A 21584-nucleotide genomic window follows, 5' to 3' on the forward strand; every position below is an offset into this window, starting at 1 on the left:
CGGCTCGCGCCGCAACAGCTCCTACGATACAGTACCGGTACCATCCTCTGCCAGCCAAAGAGGCAGGAGCAGATCACAAACTTTTACGGCATCATGATGCGATGGGGGCCTATTGTAGGGTAGGAACAGCACTGTACCTGGCCATGCACACGCTAGCCATAGCGACGACCACGCTGTTTCGGAGGGGCAGCGAGCAACAGCAACCTGCCAGCGTGCCACGCAGACGCCTCTCCGGTGTGCGCGCGGCGCTGTCTTCTGTGCGACCTGCCCTGCCAATCGCAGCTCGCCACCGGCATCCAGGCAGACCGACAAATGAGACGGGTCATGTGCCTGCCGCTCTGCTTGCGAGCAACAAGACGGCGAGGAGGCAGGCGACCTGGGGTGCCTCTGCCACCAGGTACTAGGGTGGTCTTGTGCCAGCTTTAGTGCGATTGGCTGCGGGATGGCGCGGGCTGAAAGGCGCTGGTCTCCGCGCGCTGAGAGCACTAACCCCAGGTGGGGGAGAGGCGCAGCTCCCCGGAGTGCGTCGTGCCGCCGTCCACGGGGCGAAGAGGGCTACGTACGGGCGAAAGGGCAAGCTCAAACGAGGCCCGACTGCGCCCGCAAGGCAGATCAGCAGTCAGGTCATCGTCGGCCTTGATCCCGTGTGGCCTCCCTCACCTGAGGCTCCCGGCCCTCCCGAAACGGTCGATCCATATAAGGGAGCCCCGAGGCTGTCCGGCTGCCGACAATCTTTCCCCGTCCCCCGCACCTCAACCACCTCTTTTCCTTGCCAGCAACGTCAACAAGCCGGCTCGAGTGTCGAACCAGCCCCCTTTCTCGCTCTTCTCCCCCTTGGCCCCCCCTCCGTCTTCCCTTTCCCTCCCTCTTGCGCCTCAGCGACACCGCTACCCATCATGGTGTGGCAACTCCCCGTCATGTTTGGCGGTAACCGCCTCCAGGGCAGGACCCTCACCGCCGCCATCGCCTTCGTCAGCGGCGTCGGCTTCTTGCTCTTTGGATACGACCAAGGCGTAATGAGCGGGCTCTTGACGGAGCCCGAGATGGCTCGGCAGTTTCCTCGGATCGCGCAGGCGGGTGATATCGGCAACGAGGATTCGGCCATCCAGGGCGTCGTCGTGGCCATCTACGAGATTGGCGCGCTGCTCGGTTCCCTGTTTGTCCTGTGGAAGGGCGACGCTCTCGGCCGACGCTTCTCCATCTTCCTCGGCTCCATCATCATGACCGTCGGCGCCGTCATCATGACTTGCTCGTACAGTCTCGGACAGTTCACCGCCGGCCGCATCATCACGGGCATCGGCAACGGCATGAACACCTCGACCATTCCCATGTGGCAGTCGGAGCTCTCCAAGGCGCACAACCGTGGTCTGCTCGTCCTCATCGAGGGCGCCCTGATCGCCGGCGGTATCATGATCAGCTACTGGGTCGGTGAGTGTTCGGTCGACGTCCGACGCGAGGGTGGCATGGGCTTCAGGGCGCGCCCATCGAGAAACCCGCTGATCTGTGCCTCGCCCCTTTTCTTCCGCCCTCGACAGACTACGGCTTCTACCAGATCAAGGACAACAGCGTCCAGTGGCGCTTCCCGATCGCGTTCCAGGCCTTCTTCGCCATCATCCTCTTCTTTGGCATCCTCTGGCTGCCCGAGTCGCCGCGATGGCTGATCAAGAAGGGCCACAAGGCCGAAGCGGCCCAGGTCCTCGCCAACCTCGACAGCACCACCGTCGACGACCCGCAGGTCGCCATTGTGGTCAAGCAGCTCGAGGACTCGATCGTCGCATCCGAGGAGCTCATGGGCGAGTTTTCGTACAAGGAGCTCCTCACCAACGGCCCCGAGCAGAACCTCTACCGCACCATCATCGCCTTCACCGCCCAGGCCTTCCAGCAGCTCTCGGGAATCAACCTGATCACCTACTACGCCACCACCGTCTTCAAGTCGATCCAGAACGACGACACCACCGCCCGTCTGCTCGCGGCGGGCAACGGCACCGAGTACTTTGTCGCCTCCATCTTCGCCCTCTTCATGATCGACACCCTCGGCCGCCGCTTCCTCATGATGAGCACCGCGTTCATGATGTCCGTGTCGATGGCCATCCTCGCCGGCACCGTCTACGTCGTCAACCAGCCCCACGAAGGCACTCCCGCCGAGGCCTACGTTGCCGCCTTCTTCCTCTACTTCTTCAACACCATGTTCGCTTTCGGCTGGCTCGGAATGACCTGGCTCTACCCGCCCGAGATCACGCCGATCCGCATTCGCGCCCCTGCTTCGGCCATCGCCACTTCGTCCAACTGGTGAGTTCGCCCGCGATGCCTCGGTCCGCGACGTTCCGCCCGCTGACCAGCGATCGCTTCTCCTCGCCGTCCTCGTTCGCATCGCAGGCTCTTCAACTTCCTCATCGTCATGATCACGCCTCCATCGTTCGCCAACATCGGCTACCAGACCTACATCATCTTCGCCGTCCTCAACATGAGCTTCATCCCCGCCATCTACGTGAGTCGCGTCGAGGTCGATCGTCATAGCGCCAATGCCGCCGCAGCGGACTGAACACCTTCTGCATCGCTCCTATCCACTCTACAAAGTGCTTTGCACCTGAGAGCAAGCAGCGCGGCCTCGAGGAGCTGGACCTGATCTTTGCCCAGGCCCACGAAGAGGGCTTCTGGAAGGCATCGAAGTTCATGACGACGGCGTGCCATCTCTCCTTGACCAAGAAGTACCTCACCTCCGAGGAGCTGGACGCCGAGCTTGCGTTGCGTTTCGGATCCAACCGACCAGACCAGAAGGTCACCGGCCTCACCGAGGGCGAGCAGGAGAAGGCCGCGCTGGAGAAGGACAAGAACGAGAGGAGCGGCGGCGTCACGCCCGAGGGCAACGACACGGAGCGGGCAAGCACGCACACGGGATCGTCCTGAGCGCCTTCGCTCGGCTTCCCATCCGCTTTCGGTCTGTGACCGAGCACCCGGCGGCGCGGCCATCGCTGTTCGCCATCTGCTGCGCGAGATGATGTTTCTTTCGTATACCAAGCATCAGCCCCCTCGCGCGCTGGACATTCAGATGCGCGCCCGCCTTAGTTTCTCGCACATGCGCTGAGCTGCTCGGGGCCCATTGGTGCCCCCTCTTCCGCTCTCACGTCCCCCTCGCTTGCACATCCCTCGATGCTGCCCATTCCCTCATGAATTGTACAGTATACGAGTCGGGACCCCGTCCCGAACGCTCTCACGTTGTCCGAGCACATGCTCGGACTCGACGCAATCACGATGCTACGACCTCCCCGACTCGTGCGATCTTTGCGTGACGAATGAAGGGCCTCTGCAGCTGATGCGGTCGTCTGGCCTGTGGGGTTGCTCAAGGAAAAGGGGCGTGAGGGGACATGCTCCGACGTTGAGGCACACCAACCTTGTTGTAGTAAAAATGAACTCCCTGATGCGCTGTGCACAGCGACTGGTGTTAACGCCCTGATGCACAAATGTGCATGCAAGCAACAGCAGTATTCAGGGAGACTGCAGCTGTTCAACAGTAGTAACAACTCAAGACTTGCCCTCCTGGCTGTCTTACATCAAGCCTCTGATATTGTGGCAGCTGCTGCTGCAATGTTGTGAGCCAAGCATCAAGCAGCCTGCACAGTTGTGTGAGCCCAAAGATTGCTCTGGAGCAAGGCAATCACCTCCTCAACAGTATGGCTGGGCAGGGGGTTGCTGGTTGAGGTGTTGCCACCAAGCATGTCATAGAGAGCATTGTAAGCCTTGTTGATCTGGCCTCACTGGGAGAGCTCCCTGACCATGTGATCAATGAGCTCAAAGAGGAGCTCTTTCAAGACATGTGGATTGCTTGTGGTAGCAGCATACAGCAGCAGGCATGGCCTTGCGCTTGCTCCAAGCCGTGGCGGCTGGCTGTGTTGTGGCAGAGACAGCTAGGAAAGCTGTGTCACAGCCCTGGCCCAATCGGGGCTGAGCGGCGCGGGCCAGCGGAGCAGAGGATTCCGGAGCCAAAGTGAATTCTCTCCGCGCGGCCGCGGAGAGGAATCACCAAGCCGCCAGCAATCCTCTGCGCGCCGGGCGACGTCGGCACGCACCGTGCGGCTCCGCAGTTGCTCCTGCTGGCAGGAGGACGCTTCGGATCCGCACCGAGGGCCAAGGGCTAGGCTTCGGGCACGACGGTGGCGTCCCACCTCGGAGCAACACCCTGGGATGACAATGGAGGACAACAGGACAATAGGGGCCATTTCTGATTGGTCGAGGCAGGGATGCCTCGGCGCCGTAGGTAGACAGTATATAGCCTAGTCCTCCTCCGCGTCGGTAGACTGGATGCCCCTCATCCAGTCTAGTCAATACCAGTCCTCATCGCTTGCTCGTCTTCCATCGACGTGAGAGCCCGAGGCTACTGTTGTCTAGCAAATACGACGTCTATCGACAGATCACCTCGCCAGCTCACTTCCGTAGTCATCCTTGACCGTGGACGCCTGCCAACGGTGCTCACAGTCGCCCTCGGTACCAACCCGCCGTTCCCGAACCTCGCTCGCGCCTCTGACGGGAGCACCGAAGCGATCGCCCTCCGACGCGCAGAGACTTCTCCGCCCCTCGGACAATCTTCTGCGCACCGCCAGGTCGACCGTTACAAGCTGGGGCCTGGCTTGACATTGCAGGCAGAGAGCCGCTCGTCCTGATGGCTTCCTCGAGGAACTTGCAGGCATGCCTTGGTCGGTTGGCCAGAATGGCTGCATCCAATGCCTTCATGGCGGACAGCCACCAGGCCTCTCAAATCGCTGAGAAATTCTTGAATGCTACTCTTCTGCTTGCCATCAAGCGGAGCTGCCAAGCATTTGGGCAAGGCTATCACGTTCCTCCCCTCGTGACTGGACCCACGAGAAGTGCAACACCTACTTCCAGCTGCAAGTGCTGAGGCAGATCCTGCGCTTTGCCACGTTAGCACCCAGCGCAGCCATTGCACAGGCTTTCAACAACAGTCTGTCAGCCACACAGGTCAAGATCTACAAGACGTTGTTTAGGGACCTTGGCCTAGACCCTGGTCAGGCCAAACTTGATGTCATCAAGATGTCAACAAAGCTGAGGATCTTGGCCATTGCCAGGAAGCTCACCAAGGAAGGTGGCAAGCACAACAAACGCTTCATCAAGGATATCAAGGCTGGTCAACTCATGGCCATGCTGCCAAAGTCCCCATTTGAGGCAATCAAGGATTCAATGGCCACCCAAGCAGGAATAAAGGGTGCTGAGGCCAGGGCCCAACTGTGTAGCTTTCATGCTCTCTGGGCTCAACTTCCTTAAGCATGTGTTCGACAACATCCAAGTTGCAGAGTACGCCGTGCACGTTCAGCAAGAGTTTCAGAGGGGCACCAGAGCCTAGCTCTGAGAGTGTCGTGCTATGATCAGGCAAACATGTTCTCCTTAAAAGAGAAAGAGACGAGAGCAGTGGCTGAAGTGATGCAGAGAGTGATGCCCCTATACTGTGGACGCCAGCAACGACTGTACAAGCTGCAACAGTCAATCTGGTCAGTGTTGCCCCTGAAGCCTGATGGCATTGCCACCAAGTTGTGATGTTGTCTTTGGCCAGGGGTACTGCTCCCAGGTGTCTGCTGTGCAGGCCAAGTAGCTGTGGGGCTGTTTAGTGTCCACCAGCACTGCCTGTGGGGTTGATCTGGAAATTGGCAGGGCAGACTTCAAACTGCCATGAACCCTGAGGCTGTGGACCTGTGGGTTCTTGGTCCTGGCATCAAGGTTGCACATCTTGGCTGGTGAGGTCTTGAGTAAGGCCTTGAATGCATGAAGCTGCTTCTTGGCTGTGCCTTTCAGCTTGTCAAAGTCACCAAAGCAGAGGAACAGCTCCTGTGGTGCTACATTGTGTCCCAATCAGTCATTGAGTACCCATGTTTGCCAATCATGTGGTCAGGGAGATTGCCACCAGGAATCAGCTTGTCACAGCATGCGCAGACCTGATTGCAGGCCTCAGCACAAAGGACATGCATAGAGGTGATGTGCCAAGCCAACACCTTCATGATGCTGTAGGCCTTGGCCCTGCATGAAGCTCAAAGGGTGACGTTCTCCAAGCATCAAGGGCAACTGAGCTGGCCTTTGGCACTTTCAGAGAGAAGCTTGACCAGGTGTGCCTCGAAGTGGGCCTCGATGGCTGCATGCCCCACAAGCCATACCTCGTGCTCCTCGCACCACTGGATGTTGGTGCTGCTGGCACGGATGATGCCATGCTCTTGCTGCTGGTGCACCAGGTAGTCGGCAACCTGCTTGTCCGATGCAGCATGGCAAAAGACGACCTTGGTCGGCTCTACAAAGGGGCAGCGTGTGTCGTCGTCCCTCAGGTACGAGCAGCTCAGGTAGCCCTGGCCGTTTGTGCTCTGGTGGGTCCCAATGTGAGCAGCCAGAGCCTGAGCCGCTTCGGTGGAGCTGATCTCGCTTCGGAGGCCGTTGTGGCAGCTCTTGTGGCAGCAGGGGGGTTGCATGATCACCCCAACCTTGGTGGTCAGAGCGGTCACCATCCTGTCACAGATGCACTTGACCAGGTGTTCCTGACTCCTGACAGGTCCCAGCTTGATGTGAGCCTTGCTTGAGGCAGACAGGACAGGGGGAAGAGTGTGTCTGCTGGCAGGCCAAGGTGATCTGCAATGTTGAGGAGGCATGCCATCTGGAGAATGGTCAAGGGCTGACCTCTGGGCCTTGGTCAGCCACCATTCCTGGATCAAGACCCACAAGCAGCTGAGGCTACATGATCATGAGTCCTTGTAGGCAAAGCCACAGTCATTCCCTGTGCCAAGGTGAGTGACCACATTCTGTTGCAGCAATGTGCCACAGCATCTGCTTCAGTCTGCAGGCCAGTCTGTCAAGCAGTGCAGCTGCAGCAATTTTCACCCGCCTGACGAAAAGGCAAAAAAGAGCTGCAGCAGCGGCGAGATGCAACAAGCAGCAAGGCGGGCGCGTCTTGCAACAAGCAAGGTTGGCATCAGTACTCTCAGTTCGCTGCTCGAACCGCACACGCCCTCTCCTGTTGTCGTGCTGTCATCAGTCATCAGCCCTATCAAAGCTCGGTCCGCGCTTCACGGGTCCAGCTGGCTTCGGACTGCAGCAGAGCGCAGGCCCGAGCCCAATTCCATAGCACGCGCGGGCGCGCGAGCAAGTGCAGGCAGACGAACCATTGGAGCGCGCGAGCTGTCGTATCAATGCGTTCGATGGGAACTACGGATCCAGGTATGATACACCGTTCGTAGACGGGCCAGGTCGAAATAGACAACTATCTACTGAGACGAGGCCACGTCCTGAGGGCGTGAAGGACAGGGGGAATCAAGGTCACGTCACGGGGGGAAACATGTTCGGCACGTAGCGCGTTAAGGTCGTCAAGGCGGGAGAGGGAGAGGCGCAAAGGGCGGCGATGAAATGGGCGAGCGAATGGGCTGTCTATGGTACTGACGACGGCGAGTGCTTGTCAAAACGCAGGACTGATAAGGCTGGTTTGTTGGAACGCTGCCGCGGTCGCGGAGCATGACGCGTCTCGCCGCTCATCGCGACGATGCGCTCTCGGAGTGGGGCGAGGGCGAGGCATCGCGGGTGTCGACGACCTCGTCGTGGTTCTTCTCCTTGTGCGCACCGCCCTCGATGTCCTCCTTGATGTCGGCGATGGTAAAATCCTCGTTGATGAGGTTGCCGTGCGTGTCGTAGCGGCGCGGCGTCTTTCGCTCCTTGAGCACCACATCGAAGGGGTTGATCTTCGACGACACCGAGAAGATGCTACTGATCTCTTCGAGCGAACGACCGGAAGTCTCTGGAAAGATGAAGAAAGTCGAGATGAGGATGGCGAAGTTGAGAGCGGCGAAGACGGTGTAGGTATGGTGGCCAATGTTCTCTTGCATGTAGGGCGTGACCATCACGACCATGAAATTGAAGAGCCTGTCGGGTATGTGGAGGTCGGGAAACTCGGATCAGCGGCTGGAACGGCAAGCAGGGCACGGAGAGACGGTCGAGGAAGCGGTGCGGGCTACTCACCAGTTGGCGGACGTGCTGATGCCGTTGGCCTGGGCGCGGATCGAGAGCGGGGTGATCTCGGCAGGGTAGAGCCAGGTCATGCCGAGCCAGCCAAAGGCGAAGAAGCTGTTGAAGAGGAAGAAGAAGACGGTCGAGACGACGGCAGGACCGCTTCCCTTGGACGTCAGGGCGGGCGCGCCCATGATGGAGAGGATGATCATCGAGATCGTCTGGCCGGCGGCACCCCAGAGCATGAGTTTGCGCCTGCCCATCTTCTCAATGACAAAGACGGCGATCCAACTGGCGAGGAAGTACTCGGTGCCGTTGGCGGCGGCGACGATACGGGACGTGACCTGGTCGAAGCCGAGCTGCTCCTCGAGGGTCTTGCCGATGTAGTAGGTGATCTGCGCGCGCGTCGCGTCAAGGTGGAGGAGCAAAGGTGTCAGCAGTGGACCTCGCAGAACAGCAGGGGATCACCTTTGGGCTTCCCCGAAGGTAAGCTGGGGATCGGCGCGCCACTCACCAGGTTGATACCCGTAATCTGCTGGAACATCTGCGAGGTGAAGCCGAGGGCAGTACGGTGGAAGTTGCGCTCGGGACCGTTGGTGAAGATGTCCGTGAACTTGGAGCTCTTGACGACGGCGAGCGAGGATCGGATCTCGTGGAGCTTGACGTCGACGCCAGCATCGTCCATGGGCACGTTGTCGAGGGCGGCGATGGCGGCACGGGCGTCCTCCTCGCGGTCCCTGAGCATGAGCCAACGGGGCGACTCGGGCAGCCAGATGGTGACAAATGTGGGAAGGATGAGGAGCAGCTGGAAAGCCAGCGGCACTCGCCACGAAGCATCCGACGGAGAGGTCCAGTAGAAGGCGAAGTCGATCTGGTAGGCGGGAAGGAAAATAGGAGAGGCGAAGAGCGGGTCAGCACGCGGTCACCCGGCTCCAACCTCCCTCTACGTCCGCTGCGGCTTTCGGTACCTACCCAGTACGACATTGCGATGCCGCCGGTGATCATCGCACCCTCGACCATGATGAGCATGCCACGCTTGTGCGGCGGCGAGCATTCTGACTGCCAGACGGGGATGGCGGCGGTGTGCATTCCGTTGCCAATACCGAGGATGACGCGGAAGACGAAGAGCATGGCGAGGTTGTACGAGGCGGTGCATCCGATGCAGCCGATGGTCATGATGACGGATCCGATCCAGATGTTCTTCCTACGGCCGAGCTTGTTTCCGAGGTAGAGCTGCGAGATGGCGCCGAGGAAGCATCCGAGCTCGTAGACACCCGTGACGAGGCCCTGGAGGATCGACTCGCTGGAGCTGGCATTGGCGACCTTTGTCGTCGTGTCGATCTCGGGGAACTGCTCGATCCACGACGGCAGCGTGTAGAGCGATCCGAGTACGCCCTGGTCGTAGCCGAAGAGCAGGAAACCGGTACTGGCGGCGAAGCCAATGGCCCAGCTGAGGCGGATGCCTCTGAGGCCGAGGAATGTGGGGACATTGTCCGTCTCGGGCGTGCCCGGGGCGAATCCTTTGAGCACCATGATGGGCTGCGGGCGGATGGACCTAGGTTTGTGAGGAGAAGGTCGTGGCAGGCGTGAAGAGCTCGTCGGGCAAGAGAGACGAGGGCGGTGAAGGTGGATGGCCACCCGTTTCAGTGAATCAGGGAGAAAGAGAAAAGTAGCCAAGTACGGCGAGGGAGAGGACGAGGGGGTGTGAACACGGGATCCATCCGTGGGGAGGGAGGCGGCTGCAACGTGGTCTACTTATACACGGCCAGCAGACACTCCCACGCAAGCAATTGTTCGTCTGGCCACACGGGCGTAGTCCCTCTCCGAGGGCGCTTTCAGAGGACACGCCTGCGGGTGGGGGGGAGAGAGGGCGGAGGGGCACCGAGGCAAGATGGCGGCCAACCTTAGGTCGGCGGCAGGGCGGCGACGGCGGCCGTGGCGGCGCGCCCGACGGCGGCGGGAGAGAGCGGGGGGCGCCGTGGGGCAGATGGATCGGAAGGGTAGGGGGGGCCCCCCGCTGCCTACCGTACCGCATCGCGCCGTGCCGTGCCGCGCCGCCCCGCCCCGCCTCGCACCGCACCGCACCGCAGCGTTCTTGCCATCGCCGGCGACAAGGCAACGCGCACGTCGCCCATCGCCATCATCGGGCAGTTTTGCGGAGAAAAGGGAAGTTTGAGGCAGCTCTTCAGAGAGGCAGGCGGCAGGCCCTTAGTCGCCGACAGCGGGTTCGAAGCCCGCGGGGGTGGGGGCACAGGTAGAGGCACCAGACAAGAGGAAGACGAGGGATCGATGCCATGGATATGGTCGACAGGGGTCGGAGGTTGAATACGGCGCAGGACCACAGACGAGGCGGGGCCTGAACCGGCCAGCACCGAAACCGGTTCATGTCGTCGGCAAGTCTTTCCCTCGCGGTCTGCTCCGCTCCTCGGTCCTGCCACCGTCGGCCACGGCAGCTCGCGCACTAGGGTCGTCTTGGAGCCTGTCAGGGGACAGCGGAGCAACCGGCTTGCTTGACAAACGGCGTGGCCGCGGATGAGGCGCCCTGAGGACGGCGCGCTGTGGCAAAGCCAGCGAGGCCCGCCCGTCGTGCTGGCGACTGCTGCCTTCCTCTGCACGACGGTACCCCGGCCCAGGCACCTGATCTGCCATCGTGGCCCGGCGACAGGCGAGGTGCCCCAGATTTTGTTGCGCGTGGTCGACAACCGAGCTGCTTTAGTCCGCCATGAGGCGTAGGCGCGCTCTGCAGCCCTAGCCTCTCTAGGCTTAGCTTGGCGGGCGGGTCCCCTCCGCGATGTGGTCTGCCTGGCAGGCCAGGCCATTCCTACAGTAAACCAGTCCACGAGCGCCATAGCCCTTCGTTGCTAGATATGGTGTTCGCCCTGGACCTAGCCTAACCTGCTTTTGCACGTCAACAGCGCGTGCAGGCGGCCATTCTTCAAACTCTCTACCTTGTCGTCGATCCACGGCGGAGCGGGCAGCTGCCGGACGAACGCGGCTGCTCTAGCGGGGCTGGCCGAGTTGCAGCAGGCCATCAGAGGCAAGAGGCGTGTGTACGTACACAAAGAGAGGTGTACTTCGATTGGCGCCGGTTGGTCGTCGACGCGGTAGATCGCCCAGGCTGCAGAGAGATGCGGGGCACCACCCAATGCATGTGTCTGCCTGTTGCTGCCGTCGCCACGCAGCCCTCCTCGGACCGGCGAACAGAGAAATAGCGGCGAGAGGCGCTCATCGAGCGTCTCGCCCGACCAACCAAAACAAGGCAGCAGGGCATGGATCGCCTCGTTCACCCCGCCCGTCTTCCTTACAGAATAGCCAGGGGCCATTGCGCGTCGTTGGCTTTGTTAGATAAGGTAGTTGCTCTCAGACCGCCCCGCAACGCCCGCAACGCTCCAGTGCCTGCGTTCGTCACGCAAGGTAGACAGGCAGGCAGTCTAGTTGACCGCAAAGCGAAGCGTAACGGCTCACCAGTCGACCCTCGGTGGGGGCCGTGTACGTCTCACATGGCTTTGGCGAGGCTCGTTCCTACCCACGCAATAACTAAGCGACCATCGCCCTCGGCGGGGGAGCCCGTTGTGTCGTGGGCTACATACAGCAGGCGGGCGGGGGGCAGGCAGGGTCTCTCCTCGTGGTTCTCACCGCCACCTTGCTCGCGACCATCGTTCGAGTGACGAGCGTCGATCCGGCTTGTGCCATCGCCGGACCGCTCCGGGTTCACCACCGACTACCCATGCCGAACGAAGAAGACGTACGACGATGGCCGAGCTGGAGCGGCCGTCCATCGCGGATGGCAGAGGGATGGCATAAGGGTCGGAGCGAGAAAGGGGTGAGGTCATTTTCCTTGCGCGCAGCATCTGCCAAGAGACGAGACGCTGGCTCGCCTCGGCGCGTGGCATGTAGGCGAGCTGCTTCCCATGCAGCAGCATGCAGACCAGCTGCGGTCGCATAGCGAAACGGAAGCGCCTACCCGCCCACCTCTTCCCTCGAGGGATGGGCCAGGCGCTCTTTCACCCGCCTTTGCCACCACCACCAAACGAAACGGGGCCGGGCCCGCCTCGTCAGGACGCTTGTTTCGGCGTTTTAAATCTTCGGATGAACCGGCTGATCTCGCCGACCCCCGTCGGGCACAGCTTCCTTTCGTGGATTTGCCATGGATCGGCGATGGGAAACGCTGGGCACCCCTTCCACAACGGGCCAGGATAGGGGGATCTGATCCTGGAGATCGCCAGAGCATGGTCGTTCACCTTGGCTCGCTTTGGGCGAGCAACCGGTGGGACAGCACACCCACCGGTACATACCCTGTACGCAAGCCGATCTGGGCGAACGGACAGGTCTATGTAGGCTGCACCAACCGCCCGCCATCGTCAAGGCAGCGGAGGGATGTTCTGCCGTGCTGCTGGGACCGCCTGCCCTCGTTGAGCGCGATGCTGAACTCAGCTGATCCGCCTCGATGCTTCCGGTATTCGGCGACTTGGAACTCTCCGAGGGGCAACGCCATGGGTCAGGCGAGCGGGGTCAGCAGGGCGCCACGACCCCAGCCCTCTTCGGCTCGGAACAGCAGCCAGGCCGGTGATGGGGCTCCCGCTCCCCGACTTCTCGGGACACGTCCGGCACCTTCCCGCCCCTCGTCGCCCAGTGGTGCAAGGGTGCCGCCACCTCTTAGACGCCGTTGTTGCAGCACACGGACAAGTCGTCTGTCAGACGAGGAGGTCGCACAGTAACTGCCGTCGAGCCAGGAACAAAGGCGGCAAGGTCGGACAACGTGTGACATGCCGAGCGAGGCGGCGAGGTGGCGAGCGACCTCGTGGTCGTGCATCCAACTAGCCCCGACCCGAATGCGATCCCGGCAGCAAAGCGGCCGCGGGAGAAAGCTTCCTTTAATGCTGCGGGTGCCAACCCCGCAGATGGGGCGTGCGTGCGTGCGTATGTCGCACGGTCTCGTCGCGTCTGTCTGCAACAGGCTTGGTCGCAGTATGATCTAGGAACCGGCGTCGATTCGAGGCGACCGGGACCCCTAACCGGGCCCGAGAGAAAAAGGTATACACATGGGCTCGTCAAGAGAGGAGGAGGGGTCAAGACCGTGGGATCGAAGAGAAGGAGATCGGGAGAAGAGGCGGAAAGGTCCATGACAAAGTCTCAGAAGCCTTTGGCTTGAGGAGAGGGGATTCAGGAGCAAGGGAGGCGCGGCGGCTAGGTCCACCACTTCCTGTTGGGCTGCTTGTACTTGGTCTCGAGGAGGTCGTTGAGCTCGGACTGTCGGCCGGCTCCCACTGCGAGGCGATGTAGACGTCGTACGGGTCAGTCAAAAGCCACTGTCTGCTTTCTGCTCGCCTGGAGCCACAGCATGGGTCGAGGGGGGGACAACTCACAAGTGATTTTGGCGTCGTCGCTCTCGAGCGAGGTAAAGACGGTCGTGATCCTCGGCTTGCCCGGCCGAGCGAGGGGAGGCTCGCCGTCGAACCTCGTCTGGATCCAGTCGATGGCAGCTGCGCATCCCGTAAACGAGAGGACGACGTGCTCGGACAGCGTGTCGCGGACGTACTCGATGGTGCTGCCCGACTTGGCCCAGGTGTCGACGAGGTCGTCGACCGTCTTTACGGGCACCACCTCGTCGTGGATGCTGTGGTAGACCTGCATCGGCATCGTCGGCGCCGCGCCGTCTAGGCCCACCTTGTTCTCCTCGATGATCTGCGCCGGGATCTTCTGGCCGAGCGGGTCGACGAGGCTCGCGTTGAAGCAGGTACCGACGACGTCGAGATTGATGTTGTCCTTCATCACGACGCCGAAGCTCGTCGACTTGGCCGCCGCAAACGCCTTCTTGCCCGCCGGCGTGGCGTTGCTGTCGAGCCAGCTGGCGAGCTCGGGGTAGGCGTTGGAGAGGCCGGCCATGACGCCGATGTAGAGCCCCGCGGCGATCGTCTTGTTGACGCGCACCGCGATGGCGTTGAGGTCGGCCGGCACGCCGCCGATGCTGGCGCCGACCACGGGCAGCTCCGGGGCGTAGCTGGGCTGCTTCTGCGCCGCCCATCCCGTGGCCAGGGCGCCGCCCGAGTAGCCCCACAGCGTCACCTTGGCGTTGACCTTGCCGTCGGCGTCGGCGATGCCCAGGTCGGCAAAGGCGAGCGCGGCGCGGATGCCGTCGAGGGTGGCGTAGGCCGACTGCGGGCCGGCGCCAAACGCGTCCGTCTCGGACTCGTAGTCGGGCACGAGCACGATCCAGCCCCGGTCCAGGCACGGCTCCATGAAGACCTGCTCGGACAGCGCGCCGAGCTTGTAGTCGTTGCCCGCCCGCAGCGCGTAGCTCGTCCGGCAGTTGGGCGAGGCGCTGTCGCACTTGCTCTGGTACGACAGCAGGTGCCACGCGCCGTCCGAGTCCTTTCGCGCCGTCGAGGGCCGGATGATGGTTGTCACCGTCACCTGCGGCGTCATGCCGTCCTGCGCCTTGGTCTTGTACGCCACCTGCCACGCCTGCAGCGGCGGGTCCTGGAAACCGGGAAAGTAGACGAGGTCGACCGGTCGGCTGCGCAGGATGGCGCCGTTATGGAGCGTATCGAAGTTGGCCGGCCGGTCCCAGTAGAAGGCGTCCTTGGAGGGGGTGGAGATCTTGGGCCCGCCTCCGAACAGGCTGCCGTGGAAAGGAAGCCATCGTTTGATGTTCGATAGCATGGTCGAGCGTAAAGAGCGGTCGGGTGGTTCAGTCAGGCACGAGAGCTCAGGGAGCGGTCACGGAGAGCGGTCGAGGGGGCGCACTGGGCTGGCAAAACCTACGAGACAAAGGCCGAGAAGCAGGAGGTTCCCGATGTCTTGGAGGGCATCTTATACTGGTACCGGATCTGGATGGGGGATCTCGCTGGCGAGCCAGGGGCACAGGTCAGCTTTATACTGCCAATATGGCGGGCGGTGGGATTGGCGAGGGTTAGTGTCACGGCGGCAGGCCCGAAATGCAGCTTAGGGGAGCAGCACTTCCGACGAGGTGGGCTAAGAAGGTAAGCTTCGGGTCAGCCTCGCAGCTTCGTGGGCGGCTTGCAGGCAATGATCCCGCAGTCCAGTGCTGGCGGGCTGTTGCTAGGGGAACTGTGTGGGTCGGGATCGCTTTCCCGTACGGTGCTTTGGCCCGAGGATGACGGGGACCCGAGGTGATATCTCTTCGATGGTGCGAAATGAATGTGGAACAGAGAGAGCGAGCGTGGTGGGCTGGTGGCCGTGTGCTTTGGTCAAAGGAGAGTGCCGGACGGGACGGGATGAGACGAGCTTGAGCGTGGTGGAAGCCTTGGTGGGCCGCAAGGTTTGGTCTAGCCGTGCGTGCATCGTATATATGCTCCCTCTGCGTTTCGCTACGGTGCGGTTCCCCGTGGCTCGTGAGGATAAGGGGTCTGTCTGGCTCCTTCGTCGAGGCGTTCGGTGCTCATGAGCGGGACGATGGCGAGGCCGCGTCTCCGAGACGATGCGAGCGAGGGATAAGGACCGGCGGCGACGTATGTGCTGTTCAGGATCAACTCTACCCTGCGTCGGGGCCGGAAGAAGGACGAGGCGGTGCCGGGAGGAGGCGCAGGTGTAGACACGCGGTGCTGAGCTCCGACGTGAGCAGCGAGCTTCCACACTCCGCGGTCCAGGTGGCCGGTATACCGAGCAGGGGGCTCCTTGCAAGGGCGAAATGGCAACAGCGAGCACGATCGTGACGGCCATACTCTATCCAGCGGAGCTGGGACTTCGCTGCTGGAGGTTGTGTCGTAGCGGAGTGGCGCTCGACAGAGGTACCGGTAGGAGGAGCTGTCAAAAAAGGCCCGACGCGACAGGGGGGCTGGCTAGTGGACTGGGCACGAAGTGGCAACCACATGCAGATCCTCACCCTTGCCTCCGAGGTCAAACATCGACGGCTTCGGTCTCGACGAGCTGCTCTGCGAGGCTGGCTCTGTTGACCATCTCTTGAGCAGGGCAGCGGGGCAGCTGACAGGCTCCAGCGACCAAAACTGGCGTCGCTGGCCGTCTCTCCTGCGAGCATGCTGGACGCGGCCTAGACGAGCGCCAACGCCAACGCCGCCCCGTGCCAAGCCGGCCCAACGCAGGCAGTCACCCGCCCGTGCACATCGCCGCCGACCGACCGACCAGGGCCGCGCGCGGTCGCAGAGATCAACATCTACCCGCCTCTCGCTGCCAGCTGTCGGCGAACAAGCAAGCAGGCCGGGCTCGAAGCTCAGCGAGAGGAGAATCGATGCAGGGCGGCAGGTCGCCTTTCAAGCTCAGCCACGCCGGGCCAGGCCAAGCCAAGCCAAGCCCAGCCTGCCAAGGTCACGGAAACGGAGGCCCGGTTTCATTCGGCCGAATTTCTGGTCTTTCTTCTTTCGGGCGAGCTAGTGATCGGGACCGAGTATGGGCCGTGTCTGCTGGCAGGCCTGGCCTGCAAGATTCGCGCACCGGCTTGGATTTTTGTTTTCCCGCGGGCCCGTCCCGGGCTGCGAGAGGAGGGCAGGGCAGGTGAGCGGTCCGGTCGATCCGTGCCTCGCAGGGCCCGGGCCAAGGACAGACAGGGTGCGGTTGGTTTGGGGGGGCAAGCCAGAGCCAGGCGCGCACGGTGACGCCAGCAGGTTATCGATGCCAGAGCAGAGCCAGGCAGGCAGGCAGGCATGGCGGGCGGGCAGGGGCCCACGATCGAGGCGCCAGGCCACGCCCAGGGCCGCCGGGCCTTGCTCAGATTGCCGGGGTGTCCTCGACTGGCGGCGGCAGGTTGGTCGGACGCTTTGCCAGCGGCCCAAACCGATCCACCTCGCCGTTCCTGATCTTCTCACCACCATCCATCTCGCCGTGCACGCAACCTCATCGCCGCTTTCTCTTCTCTTCTTGAACACCCTCCTCACACCCCCTACAAACTCTCATTGCAAAAATGGTTCTCTACGTCGAGGGAGATGTTGTCGAGTGTAAGTTAGGCGGTCAGAGTCGCCAGACGGGCTCGAGGGGAAGCAGCTGCGTTGCCAGCAGGATGTCCCTCTGTATGCTGACCCCCACCTCGTCCCGCTCTCTTTCGTCCATCGTCCGCTGTACCGCCTCGCTCCCTCGGGCAGACCGTCCTTTCGGTGGCGAGGTCAAGACCGGAAAGATCGACAAGATCGAGGTCAAGACTGGCGGACACGTACGTTACGTCCCACCCACCTGCTCAAACCTGCTCCTCTACGTCCAGGGCGGCGCCTGACCTTCCTTTCCTCTCCCTTGTTATCTCACCCCCCGTCACCGCGACGCCAGGTCGACATCAAGTACCACATCAACGGCGAGACCTTCATCTCGACCCAGATCATTGGCAAGACCAAGCAGTAACCTCGTCGCCGTCACCGTCTGAAAGCCGTCGCTGTGCCGCGCCTTTTTTCCGCGACGCAATGACATAAAGGGCTCTCTGTTCTGATAATTTCTCATTCGACGGTATCGATATCTCGAGCGTTACAACCGTGGCACCATTCGCGAAGGGGGTAGGGCGGACCACCGATGAAGGCCCTGCTAGGCGGTCTAGCTCGCGGGCAGATTCTGGCACAAAGGCAGTGAGGCAGGAAGGCAAGCCAGGAACTGGGCTGGCATCTTGGGCTGCCAGCTCAGGCGGTCGTCGCTGCCGGAGCGTCGAGCGACGACGATGCCAGACCGTCCTTGGTCGAGGCGGTGCGGCCCGACATGCGGCCCTGGACGTAGTCCTGTCCCGCCACGCTGAGCGCCGTCGAGATGACGTCCACGAGCGAATCCTCGACCCAAGCATTCTCCTCGAACGGCACCTCGACTGTCGGGCAGGTTGCGCGCATACGAACGACGAAGACGGGTCAGTACGTGCGTCGAGTCAAAGCCGGGCTGCGCGGCCGCGTATCGACTCACGCCAAGAGGTGGGCACGGCCTGGCTGATGGTCTTGTGGCTCAGGCCGTGGAGCGGGTCCTTGAGTAGCACGATGAAGAATAGCTGCTTGTCGTCGGCCTCTGCGACCTTGGACGCCGCCGCTTTGCCCTTTTCGCCGCTGCCGCTGCTCGGGGAGAGCCCTGGGAGGGCAGACAGGCACGCCTGGATGCGGACAAAGACGGGACACGTCGTGATGGGCAGCGTGGCGCCCGTCGACGCATCTGCGGCGGGTGGCTTGACCTCGTGCGTCTTGACGATTTCGTCGAGGTTGACGGTGGCGAGGCGGAAGGCGGCCTCGAAGCCCTCGACGGCATTGAGGTCGCGCTCCTGGTCCTGGCCCTGCTTTGGGCGCGAGGCCGACGACTGCCCGGGCGCCTTGTTGACGACGAGCTGCTGCTCGGTGTTGTCGGAGTCGACCTGCTCCATGACTTTGGCGAGCACGCGGTAGGTGACGTCCTCGATGCCGTCGTAGCCGACCATGTCTGGGGTGGGGAGCGGCGGATGAGGGGCGGGGCGGGACGAGGCGAGGCGAGGCGTGCAAGCACCAGGTTAGCAGGCGTCTCTCATGCGGCCCCGTCTTGGCTCATGGCCCACGACTCACCATGGCTGAGGGTGACCTGAATGACCTCGTGGGCGGCGATGGGAGGAGCGACTGCGTTGATGATGTCGGTCCAGCCGCGCTTTCCGACCTTGGACACCTCCTCGCCCCACTTTTCGAGGCCAGCGTCCTTGACAAAGCCGCGAACGCCCTTGGCAAGGTCCCAGCCGCGGTTTCCCAGCTCCCGTGCCTGTTCTGCCTGGGAGGGGGCCCTCTTTTCGAGCTCTGCGCGGGCCTGGTCGGCCAGCTTGGTGGCCTGAGAGAAGAGCGAGGAACCCCAGCCCCCCCAGCCTCCGCCTGTGGCAGCAGCAGCAGCAGGGGCGGGTTCGGATGCGGGTCCAGCAGCTGTGGACGCTTCGGAGTTGGCTTGGTCGGGGGCGGGTACGGCGGCTTGGCTGGAGGCGGTGGTGCTTGCAAGATTGGAAGTGGCTGCGGGGTGAGTGGGCGCGGCTGGTGCCGGGGTGGATGGCTTGTTCCGGTTGCTGGCGCGGCTGCTGGAGGACTGCCTGCTCTGCACTAGGCTGTCGAGGTCGTCGAGGAGGCTCTGGGCGTCTTGGGGAGCCTTTGAGGATGCTTCTGCGGCCGACGACGAGGCTGGGTTGGCGGTGGTTGCACCGGGGGAGGCGGCCCTGTGGGAGGGGTTGTGCGGGGTCGAGGGAGCGCCGAGGTTGTCGAGGTCGGCGAGGAGGTCGTCGACGTCCTTGCGGTTTGACTTTTTCATCGACATTGCGCTGGAGGTGGCGGTGGTGGAGTCAAGGGCTGGTAGGATCGAGGTCGAGAGAGAAGAGAAGGAGCAGGCAGGACAAGGAAGGAAAAACGAGGCCAATCCGGCTGCGCTGTGCCCTCGTGGCCGCCCAGACGGGGGGCGGTGGTGCAGGCAGCCGGGCAGCCGGGCAGCAGCGCGCTTCAACGCTGCGCCGCACCCAACCCTACGGCGGCAGGCAACTGTGCGTGGCTCGTGCGAGCTTGCCAGGCTGGCCAGGCCTCCACACTCTCAGACCCCTTCTCTCTCTCTGTGTGGGGGCCGTTGGTTGGGTCTGGCCGCGCCTCGACCCCTCTCTCACCGTTCCCACCCACCACCACAACCACCACCACCCCCATCCCCATACCAAGCCAGGCCAGGCCGCTACAGCCAAGCCAACACCAACCCTCCTGCCACCATGCCATCGCAGACCGCAGCCACCCACCCCAGCCGGACAACGCCACGCTTCACCCTCGTCCTCCTCTGGATCCTCGCTTCCGCCTACACCTACGGCTTCGGCATCTCGGAACTCAACCCACTCCAACCCATCCTCACCTGCCAGCTGAACCACACTTCGAGCCAAGCCACACTGCCATCCCTCGCCCATCCTCCTTCCGGCTGCATCCCGCTCACCGAATCCCAATTCGGCCTCATCACCAGCCTATTCACCCTCGGCGGCCTCGCTTCGTCCCTTTCCATCTCTGCCATCGCAAACAGCCGCGGCTGGGGGCGCCGCACCTCCATCACCCTCTCGGCCTTCTTTGGTCTCGTCGGCAGCATCGTCCTCACCTCAGCCCGCTCCGTCGCCCCGCTAGCCATCGGTCGCCTCTTCCAGGGCCTCGGATCGGGCATCGGCGTCGTCGTCGTCCCAATCTACATCAACGAGATCTCGCCCGCTTCCCTCCAAGGCTCCAACGGCGTCCTCAACCAGCTCTCAATCGTCGTCGGCATCTTTACCGCACAGGCACTCGGCGCCTCCCCACTCGGCAGCGATGGCAACACGTGGCGCTGGATCCCAGCCACATCGGCCCTTATCTCGGCCACCCAGCTCCTCGCCGGGTTCGTCGTCGCCGTCGAGAGTCCAGGCTGGCTCCAGGGCGAGGGTCGCAAGAGCGGATCAGACCAACAGGCCGACGAGGTCAGGAGGCTCCTCTGGTCCGCAAAGGAGCTCGATGCTCACCGCGAGGACACCGGCAGGCGCACCGCGCCGTCTGGTGCCGAGGCAGAGGCCGATGCTGATGCCGACGTCGACGAAAGGCAGGGCCTCTTGGCCGACGGGTCAGGCTCGGGACAGCACAGCGCACACAGTAGCGTCAGTCTCAGGGAGATCTTCACCGACCCAGCCATCCGGCCCGGTACGCTCATGGTCGTCTTTACGCAGCTCGCGCAGCAGCTCAGCGGAGTAGTGAGTCCACCGGCGATAGCCCTGTCGAACGACGGGGGCTTCAGTGAGTCGCTGACGGGAGCTCACCGCCCGCCCGTTCCTCTTTTGTCGTCCCACGCTCGCACCCGCACAGAACGCCGTTCTCTACTACAGCACCGGCATCCTGTCGACGATCCTGCCGTCGCTCGCCGGCTCCATCGGCATCCTGATCACCGTCATCAACATGCTCATGACGTTCCCGCCCATCCTCCTCATTTCCGAGGACCGCCTGGGCAGGCGCAACCTCATGGTCCTCTCGGCGGCCGTCATGAGCGTCTCGTCGCTCTTGCTCGGCGTGGCCATCGTCTACGACATTGCCATCCTCAGCGCGGTCTGCATCGTCGTCATGGTGGCCGGCTTCTCGGTCGGCCTCGGTCCCATCCCCTTCGTCATCCTGCCCGAACTGGTGCCGAGTCGCGTGAGTACCCTGCTCTGCCGCCCTCTTGCTGGCCCTGGCATCCCATCTTGTCCTGACGTCGATGGGATCCCTCGCCACTCACGCTCATCACGGATTCCGTCGCTTCCCTTTTTCTTCTTCTACCTGATACCACCTTTCCGCCTGGCAGGCCGTATCGACAACGACAAGTCTGGGCCTGAGCCTCAACTGGTCCGGCAACTTTCTCATCGGCGCCGCCTTTCTCCCGCTCAAAAACTTCCTCGCCGGCTTCGACCACAGGCATACGGGCGGCGCCGTCTTCTGGCTCTTCACCCTCTCCAACGCCGTCACTGCCCTCGTCGTCGCTAGATTCTACCGGTACGCGCCGCCCCAGTCGTCGCAGCGGTAGGACGGCGTCCAATCGTCAGTCCCGCCACGCGACACAGACGTGAACCTACCTTTCGAACTGTCGCCGTACCAGACGGCACGCTGAGAGCGAGCGGGGATGCATTTCGGATGCGATGGTGGTCGGTCGTTCGACGTGACATGCAGAGACGGCACCGGTCCGCGAGAGCGGGGTGGCGAGAGCAGCGT

The 21584-nt window shown here is 62.6% G+C and overlaps 6 protein-coding genes across 6 annotated transcripts; 3 read left to right on the plus strand and 3 right to left on the minus strand.

The window, feature by feature from the left end:
* Positions 1-896: 896 nt before the first annotated feature.
* Positions 897-2907, plus strand: PFL1_03600 (uncharacterized protein; the record flags this gene model as incomplete). The annotated part of the gene is made up of 4 exons (XM_007881119.1): positions 897-1428; positions 1536-2289; positions 2377-2488; positions 2578-2907. The coding sequence occupies 4 exons, from the start codon at positions 897-899 to the stop codon at positions 2905-2907; spliced, it is 1728 nt and encodes a 575-aa protein (XP_007879310.1).
* A 4607-nt stretch (positions 2908-7514) lies between these two features.
* PFL1_03601 (uncharacterized protein) lies at positions 7515-9519 on the minus strand (the record flags this gene model as incomplete). Its single annotated transcript, XM_007881120.1, has 4 exons — positions 7515-7902; positions 7999-8381; positions 8501-8857; positions 8959-9519. The coding sequence occupies 4 exons, from the start codon at positions 9517-9519 to the stop codon at positions 7515-7517; spliced, it is 1689 nt and encodes a 562-aa protein (XP_007879311.1).
* Positions 9520-13173: 3654 nt separating this feature from the next.
* Positions 13174-14798, minus strand: PFL1_03602 (uncharacterized protein; the record flags this gene model as incomplete). The annotated part of the gene is made up of 3 exons (XM_007881121.1): positions 13174-13253; positions 13353-14608; positions 14752-14798. 3 exons carry the CDS (start codon positions 14796-14798, stop codon positions 13174-13176), a joined length of 1383 nt encoding a protein of 460 aa, XP_007879312.1.
* Positions 14799-16864: 2066 nt separating this feature from the next.
* Positions 16865-17292, plus strand: PFL1_03603 (uncharacterized protein; the record flags this gene model as incomplete). The annotated part of the gene is made up of 3 exons (XM_007881122.1): positions 16865-16898; positions 17043-17110; positions 17221-17292. 3 exons carry the CDS (start codon positions 16865-16867, stop codon positions 17290-17292), a joined length of 174 nt encoding a protein of 57 aa, XP_007879313.1.
* Positions 17293-17561: 269 nt separating this feature from the next.
* PFL1_03604 (uncharacterized protein) lies at positions 17562-19176 on the minus strand (the record flags this gene model as incomplete). The annotated part of the gene is made up of 3 exons (XM_007881123.1): positions 17562-17740; positions 17833-18333; positions 18453-19176. 3 exons carry the CDS (start codon positions 19174-19176, stop codon positions 17562-17564), a joined length of 1404 nt encoding a protein of 467 aa, XP_007879314.1.
* A 433-nt stretch (positions 19177-19609) lies between these two features.
* PFL1_03605 (uncharacterized protein) lies at positions 19610-21399 on the plus strand (the record flags this gene model as incomplete). The annotated part of the gene is made up of 3 exons (XM_007881124.1): positions 19610-20596; positions 20709-21032; positions 21181-21399. 3 exons carry the CDS (start codon positions 19610-19612, stop codon positions 21397-21399), a joined length of 1530 nt encoding a protein of 509 aa, XP_007879315.1.
* Between the last annotated feature and the right edge of the window lie 185 nt (positions 21400-21584).

This window comes from Pseudozyma flocculosa (assembly GCF_000417875.1).
Source record: "Pseudozyma flocculosa PF-1 unplaced genomic scaffold scaffold00011, whole genome shotgun sequence".
Classification (NCBI taxonomy): domain Eukaryota; kingdom Fungi; phylum Basidiomycota; class Ustilaginomycetes; order Ustilaginales; family Ustilaginaceae; genus Pseudozyma; species Pseudozyma flocculosa.